Raw genomic sequence first — 11,846 nt, 5'->3', positions numbered from 1 at the left:
ACCGCCTGAACAGGTTAATGGTTTGGGGCCATTGCTTAAAGGACAGCAACCAGGTAAAAGCCACCACATTCCTCACTACCTGAGGCGTGACCTGCGCCAAACATACGTTCCAAGCCCGAAATACCTTCTCTATAAAGGGATGCAGGGGAAATCGGAGGCCGAAATTAAAATGGTGGGCATACACGCCGATATGACCAGGAGGACAATCCAAAATCACACTCCCCTCAGCAGGAATCACAAGACGGTAGCCTTTGGGCAGCTTCAAATATTCCTTGGCCCAGCGCGGATGGTTATCTTTGATAGCCCTATCGCGAAAAGTTTTAACTAGCTTAGCCTTGCCAACGGTACTACCAGCAGGAGGAGGGCACTCAACCCTGAATCTCATCTCCTCCGTATCGGAGTCTGGCTCCAAATCCAAATCTCCTTCCCTCACAACCTGCTCGCAGAGAGATGTCACATCTTCACCATCATCCCACAGCTTACCAATATCATCGTCAGACTCCAAAATCGAATCCCCTATATCCTCATCTTCTTCCCCATCACTACCAGCGGAGTTTTCGGACCCTGCAACATCCTCAGCACGACTGCTAACCTCTCCAGCATCCATTTGACGGCTCCCACCAGCCACATTCTCTAAATGGGCACCCCTAACGGCATCCTGATTAAAAGACACAACAACATTGCCAAAATTAGTGCCATAGTCACCATGTCCTTTACCGGCAGGGTCCATAAATTGCGTCTATGATCGAAGTTCGTACTCAAGGGCAATAGAGGGAGCATCCACTGCCGGGATTGTTTCGAAGTTATCTATTAAATTCAAATCACGACGAATATCGGCTCGTACCTGTTTACGCATTTGAGCCTGTAATTCCTTGGCAGCATCCGCGTAAGACGGTTCAAAGTAGTCAGAGGTAGACGGTTTATCATCATCCTCAAAATTGACGTCCTCAGAAACGGACGCAAGGTCAGCATCATCATACCCAGCCCCACTCAACTCATTCTCACTATCTCGCTCACTCGACATTATACCTAGACACAAATTTATGCGCAAGGAGGAAATACAAAAGAAAAAAGACTATACCTTCTAGCACAGCACGAAACTAGCAGCCCAGAACCGAGAAACAGCACTCCCACAAATACCACAGTCAGCAAGCAGAGCAGCAGCAGAGAAAAATTCGCAAGAACAAGGAGAGAATTTGAGAAGGAGAGAGAAAAGTTTTAAGAGAGGAATGAAAAAGTTTGACAATTTAGGAAGCGAAAGTTAAATAGTCAAAAGTCGAAAAACGGGCGATTTGACGGTTAAAAGAAGTTGAAAAGACAGGTCAAATCGCAGCCGTCGAAATAAGCATTAAAGCGACACGCGTCGCAAGGCATGCAGATGCATTACACGTGGAACAAATTTAAGCGGTACAAATTCAAAAAACCTTCCAAATTCTAAAGATCCAAAGTCTCAAGGGGGCTAGTCAGCATCCAAAGTCCCAAGGGGGCTAGACAACATCCAAAGTCCCAAGGGGGCTAGTCAACATCCAAAGTCCCAAGGGGATAATACCCTAAGGATCATATCGGTAAGGCGGAACCTGGTTCTTTGTTTGATTGATCTGCTTATTTTTTCGCGAAAAATGCAGGGGGCTAGTCAGCATTTGAAACATAATCAACGCACCAACACATTTCGCGAAAAACGCGCAGTCTTGGGGGCTAGTTGTAGGGAGAGCACTATTTTCAGAGCAAGCACATCAGTCAAGACGGATATGCTCACTCTGAGGGGGCTAGTTGTACGGGTATGCTACCAGCTGGCTGGTAACATCCCCAACCAGTTAAGGATAATAGCCAATAATCCTTAACTGCAGCTATTATTCCTTACCGGCATCTCCTAAAGGCCGGTAGGGAGGCGGCACGTGATCAATCAAGAGTCAACGGGTCGCTATCAATCGGGTAGGACCCAACTATCTGTACACCCGACCCGCGCCTATATATATGAGCTTCATTTATTACAAAAGGTACGCAATCACAATCATTTTCGCCAAACCTAAAATACTTATCACTTACCATACCTGGCTTTAGCATCGGAGGGGGATCCTCGAATCACCCTCGAGACTAGTTCATCTTTGTTACATGCGCAGGATATCATCAGGATAACAGCACCACACAATCAGCAAGACCTCTCCAACCGTTCCCATTTCCACCCAAAACAGAGATATTACGAGTTTTAATTGTAATGTTGCTCACATATGAGGGGGAAATGTGGAGGTGCACCTATCTAGCTACCTAAGTGACTAAGATACAGATACAACGATCGTTATTGTTGTAACGGTGCAATTATGGTTACGGAGTATTTGGTAGTCAAATGACAAATTTACCCAAAGCTATTTGAATCTTCTATTTCTTCTTACCAAGTGTCTCCAACACATTATTATCATCTCCTAAACTCGTTTACTGGAGAATTCAAAACTTCAACACTCTGCACTTTTGCATGTTGAAATTCATAATTAACTTGATGATAATGTATGGTACTTACTTGATTGTGTGGAGTATATGGATTTTACGGGTAATACTCCGTAGTGTTATGTTTATTCAAATATGCGTGTTACGTTTAACAACTCTGCTAATGAAAATCTAAAACATTTAGGCTTTCTTTGGTAGGGTGTAAACTATTTTCATGGAAAACGATTTTCCCCTTTTCAATCATTTAGGTTCTTTGGTTGGATAAGGGATGGAAATTTTTCATAACTCCCGCAAAGATGGAAAAACCTTTTCCATTTGAAAGGGAGGGGAATCAATTTTCCTCCTTCACGCCTTACCTCTGTTTCATCCCATTTTCTTTAAGGAACCAAACAAAAGCAAACTATTTTTGCATTGTGTTTTCTCTTCGAAAATATTTTCCATGAAAAATCATTTTACAATAATACGTTTTACACCAAACCAAACGGAACATTTCAAAGTATATTCTAACATATAGCACTCTGTATGATCTCAGTTTCAAATGTTTATAACTCACCTGACTTATAGATCAAGGACATGAGTTGTTTGATTTAAAATAGTACTAGGATCATATAAAATATATAAATTAAAAGCATAAAATTTATGTGATTCGAGTGACCGTAATTTGAATGTCATATAACTCAACTAACTCACACTTAGATGTTGTATCAATAAATACTATAGGGATGTCAATATATGAGCCGATACACTCGCGAACAACTCGTGAACAAGCTCGGTCAAAGCTCGTTCATTAGTAAACAAATGAGCTTGAACAAAAATTTTAAGCTCGTTTAATAAACGATACTAGCTCGAACAACCTACTGTTCGGCTCGTTTAGGCTCGCGAACAACTCGTTCATGTTCGTTTCCAAGCTCGTTCGTGTTCGTTAATAAGCTCATTTAAAAGCTCGTTTTTATTAAATTTCTACAAAAATGTTTCTATAGTAAATGTTGTGGGATCTTTTACGGTGATGACGTGTCACACGTTCCTCGGAGATATCAAGTATGAGCTGGCACGATCCTCTGGCAACCTGCAAAACAAGAATATTCTCGTAGGAATATTCCCTCTGATGCTTAAGTAAGTATAAGCTAGAGAGATAAATAATTTGTAGAGAGAAGGCCGAGCAAATATGGTTTAAGGTAGGTGGGAATGAATTGAATGCCCCTCTTACCTTAGGATCTGAGCTATTTATAGGGATAGGGTTTCTTGAGGATTGATCCCACAACCCTAGCTGTAAGAGGTGATGCCTACTGGGGATTGGGACACGTGTCCAAGGAAATAAAGATTGATGGACCTTTTTGCAATTGGACCCGGCCACAAAGAAAGTGGGCTTTTAACAAGGATAGTGTTCTTTTATTGTTTAAGTAATATGGGCTTGAGCCATCTTTCAAGCTTTGAAACCATGGGCCACTTGTAGGTGGGCTGTACTCATCATTCAGCCCTTGGGCTTTATTGTGGAAGCATCCAATCCCACATCATTTGCCCCTCATGAGGAGTGAAGACAGACGTTAGTTTTTACTGCTCTTGGGTTATCCGGTACGGTAATGACGCGTGACAGGGGTAATCATTTCTTACCCCTCTATAAATAAGTGGCTGATTCGAGTGATTTTCCCCCTCATTTCCAAGAATCATTTGAGAGACACAAAGGAAGGCGATTTTCGGCGTCCTACAACCACCAGGAAGCATTGTAGCACCACCGTGGTCTTTAAATCCTTGTTCTTGAGGTTCTTCATCTTTGGGAATTGAGTTTCTTTGGAAGTTCTCTTTTTAATCCAATAGGTAATACTTCTCTTGAGAAAACTTGTTTGTTGATTTTTGTTAATTTTGTTCTTCTTTCCTGTCTATGGTATGTTGACCTAGCCAAATTTTGAGGACGGCGACCTGTTATTTTGACGTCTTCATTTCCCAAGTTAATTATGCTCTCGTCTTGAGCCAATTCTTCAGCCTGTGCAGAATATCATGGTGCAAATAGATGAAGATTCATGCTTCGAGGGGGAATCTTCTTCTCCCATGGAAGAGGACGCCCCTATAAATGAGCGTGCAGAGGGTGCACTGGCGGGCCCGTCCAAGAGTGAAGAAGGCCACCTTCATCCTTGCGAAATCTAATGAACATGGAGAATGATTTCAATGTATATGTACTAGTGAAATATTTAAACTATATGTTATATGGATTTGAACTATATGTTTATTGGCGATATGTTCTTTGGGTATGAACAATATGTTCTTTGGGTATGAACAATATGTTCTTTGTATTTGAACTATATGTTCATTTAAAAACAAGGTGCACAATGAGCATTGTGCAACCATAAACCATATTTTGGTATTTGTTTACCTCCAATTTTACAATGTGAAAAAATACTGATTAACATTTTTTCGAAACCTTAACTGCTCTAGGAAAATAGGGGGGAAGAAAAGAGAGAAAGGAATTGATTTGGAATTTCTAGATATACACCTAGGTCGTATAGGAAGAAAATAGAGGTGTCTTAACCAAGAATAATATGATCTACATAACATCGGGAAGAAAATAGAGGTGTCTTAACCAAGAATAATATGATCTACATAACATCGGAAGAAAATAGAGGTGTCTTAACCAAGAATAATATGATCTACATAACATCGGAGGGGCTCCTAATATACTATTGTTCTTACCTTATCAAAAAAAAAAACAGTGTATCGCTATTCGACGCCCGCCCACGCTAAAATCGCCCTACTATTCATAGCGAAAGTACAGAACTACCCTTATATTTTTTACCCCTCCCTTTCATTTTTTTTAGCCTTCTCACCTCACCTTTCCCTCACCTCTCTCTCATCCCCCCTCCCCACCAATCTGGCTGCCGGAAAAATGAAATTCCGGCGAGAATTTTTTTTACCCCTTTTATAATTCGCCGGAAAACTGATATTCATACCTGTTTCTTCATAATTCGCCGGAAAACTGAAATTCTGGAAAACGTTAGTATCTTCATAATTCGTGTGAGAGTTGCGGCGGTGTTTATAGTCGAGGAAGTTGTCCCGGAAAATCGCTCCCACAAAGCTCGTAAGCTTCTATGGAGGAGGTAAAAATGGTGTTTTTTTAATTTATTTTATTCATTTCTGGCGCACAAGATTTGCACCGTTCACATGTTCCTGGCGCACGAAATTTGCGCCAGTTCCATGGACCTGGCGCACGGAATTTGCGCCAGTTCCATGAACTGGCGCAAATTCCGTGCGCCAGGTCCATGGAACTGGCGCAAATTCCGTGCGCCAGGTCCATGGAACATATGCAAATTTCGCGTGCCAGGTAAGGATCGGAGATGGGGCGGCGGAGATGGGGCAGCGTTGAGGGCGACGGAGATGTTTATAGCCGGCAGGAGGAAGGGAGGGAGAGAGCATAGAAGGAGAAGGCTCATGAAGGAGGGGGGTGAATTTGAATTTAAAGGATAGTACTTTAACGTAATAAATTAGGGCGTTATTAACGGAACAGGGCGTCGAATAAAAATCCCAAAAAAAGATAGGTCTACATAACACAAGTACACGATTCAGCACCATCAACTTCCTTCGACTCCGTTTCTCTTTCCTCTCAGTTTCTGAAAATGTCTAGAAAGTTCTTGGTTGGCGGAAACTGGAAATGCGTAAGTTTGCTCTCTTCTCACAAATGTCATCAATTTCAGTTCAATCTTCAACGCCAATTATAATTATAGGTTTTTGGTTATTTTTCTGCGTGAATTGATTAGTAATTTTAGGATTTACTCATGTTGATTGGACCCTTTCCCCTGCAATTTTAATGTCGTTCTATGAATCTGCTTGATTGATCATATTTTTAACTCAGTTTCATTTCTGTTTGAACCTGAATCATATAAGGATTATAGAGTAGTAGGTTCATTATTGTTAATCTGAATTTCAAATTTTATTAATAAGCGATAATTGGAGGTTAAAGACCACTATATTCCTAATTCAGAAATCAGAATGCTTCTAGGTTAATTATGGTGTTATTTATGCCATATTATGATAACAATCTCTGTTTCAGGTGGAAATTCATCATTGTCTCATTGATATTAGCAAAGTCTATCCTAGTGAATATATGAGCAGCATCACGAGCTCCAATGTCTTGCGTCTTAGAGAACTTCTGAACTAGCTTCAGCAATGCAACATCATTCTTATCCAGCTCCCCAAAGAAGAAAAGGAGAATACCCCTTTCATCTATAAGAAAACCCAGGAACTTGCCAGAGGTAACTCCAAAGATACAATTCTACCTTGAATGGTGAATTAAGATATAAGGAGGCAAAAATTAGCAAAATGCTGGTTAATTTTTTTTGCAATAATAGATGGTTAGGAGTTTAGGACATCTCATATTCTCAGTAATAGAATTGTAGAAAAGAGGAGCCTTTTATATTGTAAGAGAGAGTACTAGGAGGTGGCTGATTGATCATGGTGAATAAGTTTGCTAAATTTGGTGCTGAAATTTATTCTATTGTCTCCAGAATGGAACCACTGAGGAAGTGAAGAAACTTGTGACGACATTGAATGAAGCCGAAGTTCCCTCTGAAGAGGATCTGGGTGAGTGTATAACAATCTTATTTCTTATATTGCCTGGAATGTGAATTTTGTGTACAAATGGTTACTTTGATTGTCTTGATGTTAGTTGTGGTAGATGTAGTCAATGTTGACTATTAGTTCAGTGTGGCAGCAAAGAAGGACAAGGATGAAATCGATTATTGATTGTTTTCTTTTCTATTGTGGTGGCAAAGACATCATTTAAGCATATCATCTGAGGAGCGGTGGTGGATGATGTTGCTGACCTAATTCAGCATGTGTATGCCTCTAGGAAAGGATGGATGTGTGATTGTGCTCACCAGATATTATAGATGACTTAGGTATTAGGGTTTAGCATTGGTGGGTGTTTCATAAATTTTCTTATCTGCTCCAATCATTCAGATTTACACCGTGTCGTTGGCCTGTTACTGTGGCTATACGTTGACTAGCTAATGATGGGTATGGGTTTTTAATGATTCTTGGTGTAGGGTTCGTAAACTATTCTCTTTTTCTATATGAGCGGTATCATCAAGTTTGTAAGTTTGTTAGAGTTCATCCCAAACTAGTCTACTGCTTGATATTGAATTTTAGCCTTTCCGGGAATGTCAGCATAACATAAACAGTGAGCATTCTTCTATTTATCGGTGAAACCTATTCGTACCTCATGCATACTGTTGGAACTTCTTTTATCTTGAAGGTTCTGCTCAGAAGTTGCAGAAGTATATGATCTTACGTGTGACTGAAGACCATTCTTGTCTTTTTTTATGCTCCAGACCTCCAGTATATGTATTTTCTAAAAAAACTTTCAATATCAGGACATATAACTCTATCACATAGTTTTGAAGGGTTGAGTTGAAATTGTACTGAATGTCCATCTCTGTTGTTTTTCTTCATTTCTTAGAATCCTTTCCTTTATGCAATAATTGTAGCATCTCAAGCCAATTATACTTACAAAGTAATAAACTTTGAATTGGAAGAACGGTTGTTCTGTGGTTGTGACATGGTTCTTTTCCCTTGCAGAGGTTGTTGTCAGCCCTCCATTTGTATTTCTGTCTCTGGTAAAAATCTTATTGAGACCTGATTTTCATGTTGCTGCACAAAACTGTTGGGTACGAAAAGGTGGTGCTTTCACAGGTGAAGTTAGGTAGGCAATGATTTAATCGGACCATTTGTTCCGAATCAATTATTTTGCTGGCAGTTATGCAGATATCTTTACAATGCATCGTATAAACTTATAGCCTATAAATCTGTAAATGATGTTTAGCTTATTCAGGTTCCGGTACGGTGAATGCTATACTCGATAAATTAACATAAACAAGTTCAGTTAACTTTACTAGCGTCTTCTTGAACAATAAATATATTGCATCTGCTCTACTCAAGTGTATATCAATGATTCACCTATCAAATATAAAACTCACTTATAGAGTTATAGTGTTCCAATCTGAAACAGTCTCGACATAATGCTTGCTTTAATCTCTCTGTATCAGGCACATATCTGACCTAAATTGCATGTAAGTTCTTGAATCTAATCTTAGAATTTTTCAAAGAATGCAATGAATTTCTTATACGTAGTGAGTCTGAGTGAAACCTCCCAATCAGGGACTGTGGGAGTCATCATCACCTATGCACTCATGTTTCAAACACTGACTAGTGTTGTTTCAGTTATTTCTTTCTCCATGATACATTCACTATGAATCCCTTATTTTTCCAACGAGGAATACATTCACCTATGCACTCATGTTTCAAACACTGACTGTGGGAGTTATTTCTTTCTCCATGATACATTTCCTCCACATCGGCGCTTTTCTGGTTACATATTATTCTTTGTAATATAATGTGACAATCCTTAAGTATCTTCCATAGCATTTACCATATTAGAAGGCAGTCTCTCTGTAGTTCATTTAATCCTCTCTATTTTCTGAGTGGTAATTTCTGATTTATATTTAATAGGATGCCTGGGTTGCTTATTAATATACACAATATCACGTTCATCTCTAACTGACTGCATTAGAAAGTTATTTAAGTTGTAAATCTGGTGCAATCTCTTCTTGCTAAGTGTAGCAATAACCGGCAAGGAAAAAAGTGATTAATTATGAACTGTAATCATCAACTTTTGCAGTTTCTCGTTATGTTTGATTTGCTTGACAATTTCATGTTTGATTCTTGAAAGTCATTTGTTAGCATGCAAACTGTTTATTTTGATATTGGATTCAATATTCTCAGTTGCTGATTCAGAACTTCCTCTGTCTTTCTCTTTGTTTCCTCTATTCGATTTTGCAGTGCAGAAATGCTGGTCAATTTGGATATTAACTGGGTGATATTGGGTCATTCAGAGAGAAGAGCCCTATTAAACGAGACAAATGATGTATGATGTGCCACCTTCAGAATACTTAAATGATTTCTTGTTGTTCGGTTTGGTATAGTATTCTGATTATATTTGTGGAGTAAAATGTCTTTGTTGAACTTGTGTTATTTGTGTTTCCTCTTCCAGTTTGTTGCAGACAAGGCCTGAAAGTGATTGCTTACGTAGGCGAGACTTTGGAGCAGCGTGAAGCAGGGACTACAGTGGAGGTAGTTGCAGCTCAGACAAAAGCTATTGCTGGTAAAGATGCTGCTAGTTGTTTTGAACGTTTTATAAGAAACTTATCCTTTTGCAAATCTTCATGACCTCATCAGCATTAATATGTCTGGTTGATTGTTACGTTTTTCAGACCGCATAATGAACCAGTTTGGGCCATTGGAACTGGCAAGGTGGCTACCCCTGCTCAGGCTCAGGAAGTAAGTCTAGCTTCCATAGAGTTGACCTATGTTTTTGGACTTGAATGTAAACTTTGAATGATGCTTGTTTAGTTAGTTTTGATTGACATGCAGCCTAATGCTGAACGATAGGTTTTCTATACTTTTATTGCATGGTTATAAACTATAAAGTGACTCTGATAACAGGGATTATAGTCTTTCATTGTTTCCATCATTTTCACGTCCATTTGGAACTGAGGAAATGGCTGAAGGAGAATGTTAGTGCCCAAGTTGCTGAATCAACCAGAATTATCTATGGAGGTACTTAAATAAAGAAACTCTGTAGAACTATTTTTGGACTATGAACATGAACAATTTGCGGATGCAACGTAACTGTGAAAAAGTTGAGAACTAGTCCAGTTAGCATGGTTTATGAGTTAAGTCTGACATTCTTGATTCAGTGAAGATTTTGCTTGGGATGGGTGGCATGAATATCATCATACATATATATATATATATATAATATTATAATCATAAGCCGTAAACCCCGTCATCTCCCAGCTTTCTATAGTGTTGTCAAACTTGGAGGTAACTGCAAAGAGTTGGCAGCGCAGCCTGATGTTGATGGATTTTTGGTCGAAGGTGGTGGTATTTTTAAGCAATTATAATTTCAATGAATATTAACATAATAGAATAGGTAAAAGATTTGGCATCTAATCCTCTTTTGGTCCATGCAGACAGAGTTTGTTGAGATCATAAAGTCTGCTACAGTGAACAAGATCTAGTCTAGTTTCGGAAACCTCTTCTAGAACTTGTTGCTTTTAGGAGTGAATTTGCCTTTTTATTTTTATTTTTATTTTTATTTTTTATGAAAGGTTTACAAGAAGAGAATGTCAAAAGTAAAAATTAAAATAAAAGTGCACAAGTAGTTGTTCTTGTTTTGGGTCAATATGAATCCACGTGAGCTTATCTTTTGGTAATTGACTTAAGCTTATTTCTACGCTGTATGAAATACGGGTGTCTCAGTCTGTTTCTCATAAAAGATGAAGAGCACGGAAATGAGATCGATCTAGTAGGTGGAATCTCTTTGCATCCGAAAACGAGGATTGAAAGATACATACTCCAGTAGTCATTAGTCAACTTGTCTTTATTTACAATTCCTCGTGATAAAAGCAGGATTTGTTATTAGACCTGATCTCCCTAAAGATTGACCTGATTCTTTCTTGAAATCTTTGCCTTAGTTTTTTTTTTTTTTTTTTTTTTAAGTTGAAACGGGTCAAATCATGTAAAATACAAGTATTATAATTCGTCAATCGTCATAGTGTTTGTTAAAGGAGAAAGGTACAAAGGACAATAATTAATAAACTGGATTTCGTTTAGATTTGTATGACCCACTACGATAAGGTTTAAAGCCTTAAACTGTGTTTTTTACTTCGTTTTTGTTCTTCTTTATACTTGTGGTGTAAAAGAGGGTTCTGTTGGGGACGTTAATCACGCTATCAAAACAAACCTCAACAATACCGACAAAACACTTCTATTACTCTTTATACTAAAACAGACACCAGGAATGACACATGTCATTTTCGGGGGTAAAAATTTTCCGCCTAAAATATTTTCCTAAAATATATGTCTTTTTATTTTATTTTTATTCTCTTCTCTTTTTTATAAACTATATATGTATGAAAAATATATTAGTTTATAAGTTATGGCAATAATAGATACCACGTAATAATAATTTTGCTTAATACCACGTAATAATATTTTAGTCAAATCGGTACGTTAATAATGGAAAATATGTTCACATGATATATCGGTTAAATTAGCATATTACACATATATAATATGCATATTAGATTACTGAAATTAAATGAGTATGTTAAAAAATATTACAATTATGCAATATTTTGGGATATAGGTAAGTATTTTATAAAAAAAATGATCATAATCCGTGCGTGCACGGGATGTAATCTAATTATTTTAATATATCTTATTGGAGCTCCCATTCTATTTGAAATTAGGCGTGTCGTTTTAATGAGGATTTAAATTGATCTAACCCGTCCTTTTTCTCTCTTTTCTCTCTCATCTTTTAGGGCTTCAATTTACTTGGCCGTTTAGGCCGGAAG

At 38.3% G+C, this 11,846-nt stretch overlaps 1 protein-coding gene across 1 annotated transcript; it reads left to right on the top strand.

The window, feature by feature from the left end:
- Positions 1-1,619: 1,619 nt before the first annotated feature.
- Positions 1,620-9,941, top strand: LOC110776032 (triosephosphate isomerase, chloroplastic-like). The gene is made up of 8 exons (XM_056832580.1): positions 1,620-1,797; positions 1,848-1,932; positions 6,590-6,683; positions 6,936-7,011; positions 8,008-8,131; positions 9,268-9,352; positions 9,479-9,589; positions 9,699-9,941. Exons 1-7 carry the CDS (start codon positions 1,620-1,622, stop codon positions 9,497-9,499), a joined length of 663 nt encoding a protein of 220 aa, XP_056688558.1. The 3' UTR covers positions 9,500-9,589; positions 9,699-9,941.
- The last annotated feature ends 1,905 nt before the right edge of the window (positions 9,942-11,846 follow it).

This window comes from Spinacia oleracea, chromosome 6 (assembly GCF_020520425.1).
Source record: "Spinacia oleracea cultivar Varoflay chromosome 6, BTI_SOV_V1, whole genome shotgun sequence".
Taxonomy (NCBI): Eukaryota; Viridiplantae; Streptophyta; class Magnoliopsida; order Caryophyllales; family Amaranthaceae; genus Spinacia; species Spinacia oleracea.
This window is presented reverse-complemented; position numbering and strand designations above follow the sequence as displayed.

Coding starts and splice junctions, on each gene's coding strand:
- LOC110776032 (XM_056832580.1), top strand. CDS start 1,620: ATGCAGGGGGCTAGTCAGCATTTGAAACATAATCAACGCACCAACACA. Junction 1,933..6,589: donor AACGGGTCGCTATCAATCGG/GTAGGACCCAAC, acceptor CTTCTGAACTAG/CTTCAGCAATGCAACATCAT. Junction 7,012..8,007: donor TCCCTCTGAAGAGGATCTGG/GTGAGTGTATAA, acceptor TTTCCCTTGCAG/AGGTTGTTGTCAGCCCTCCA.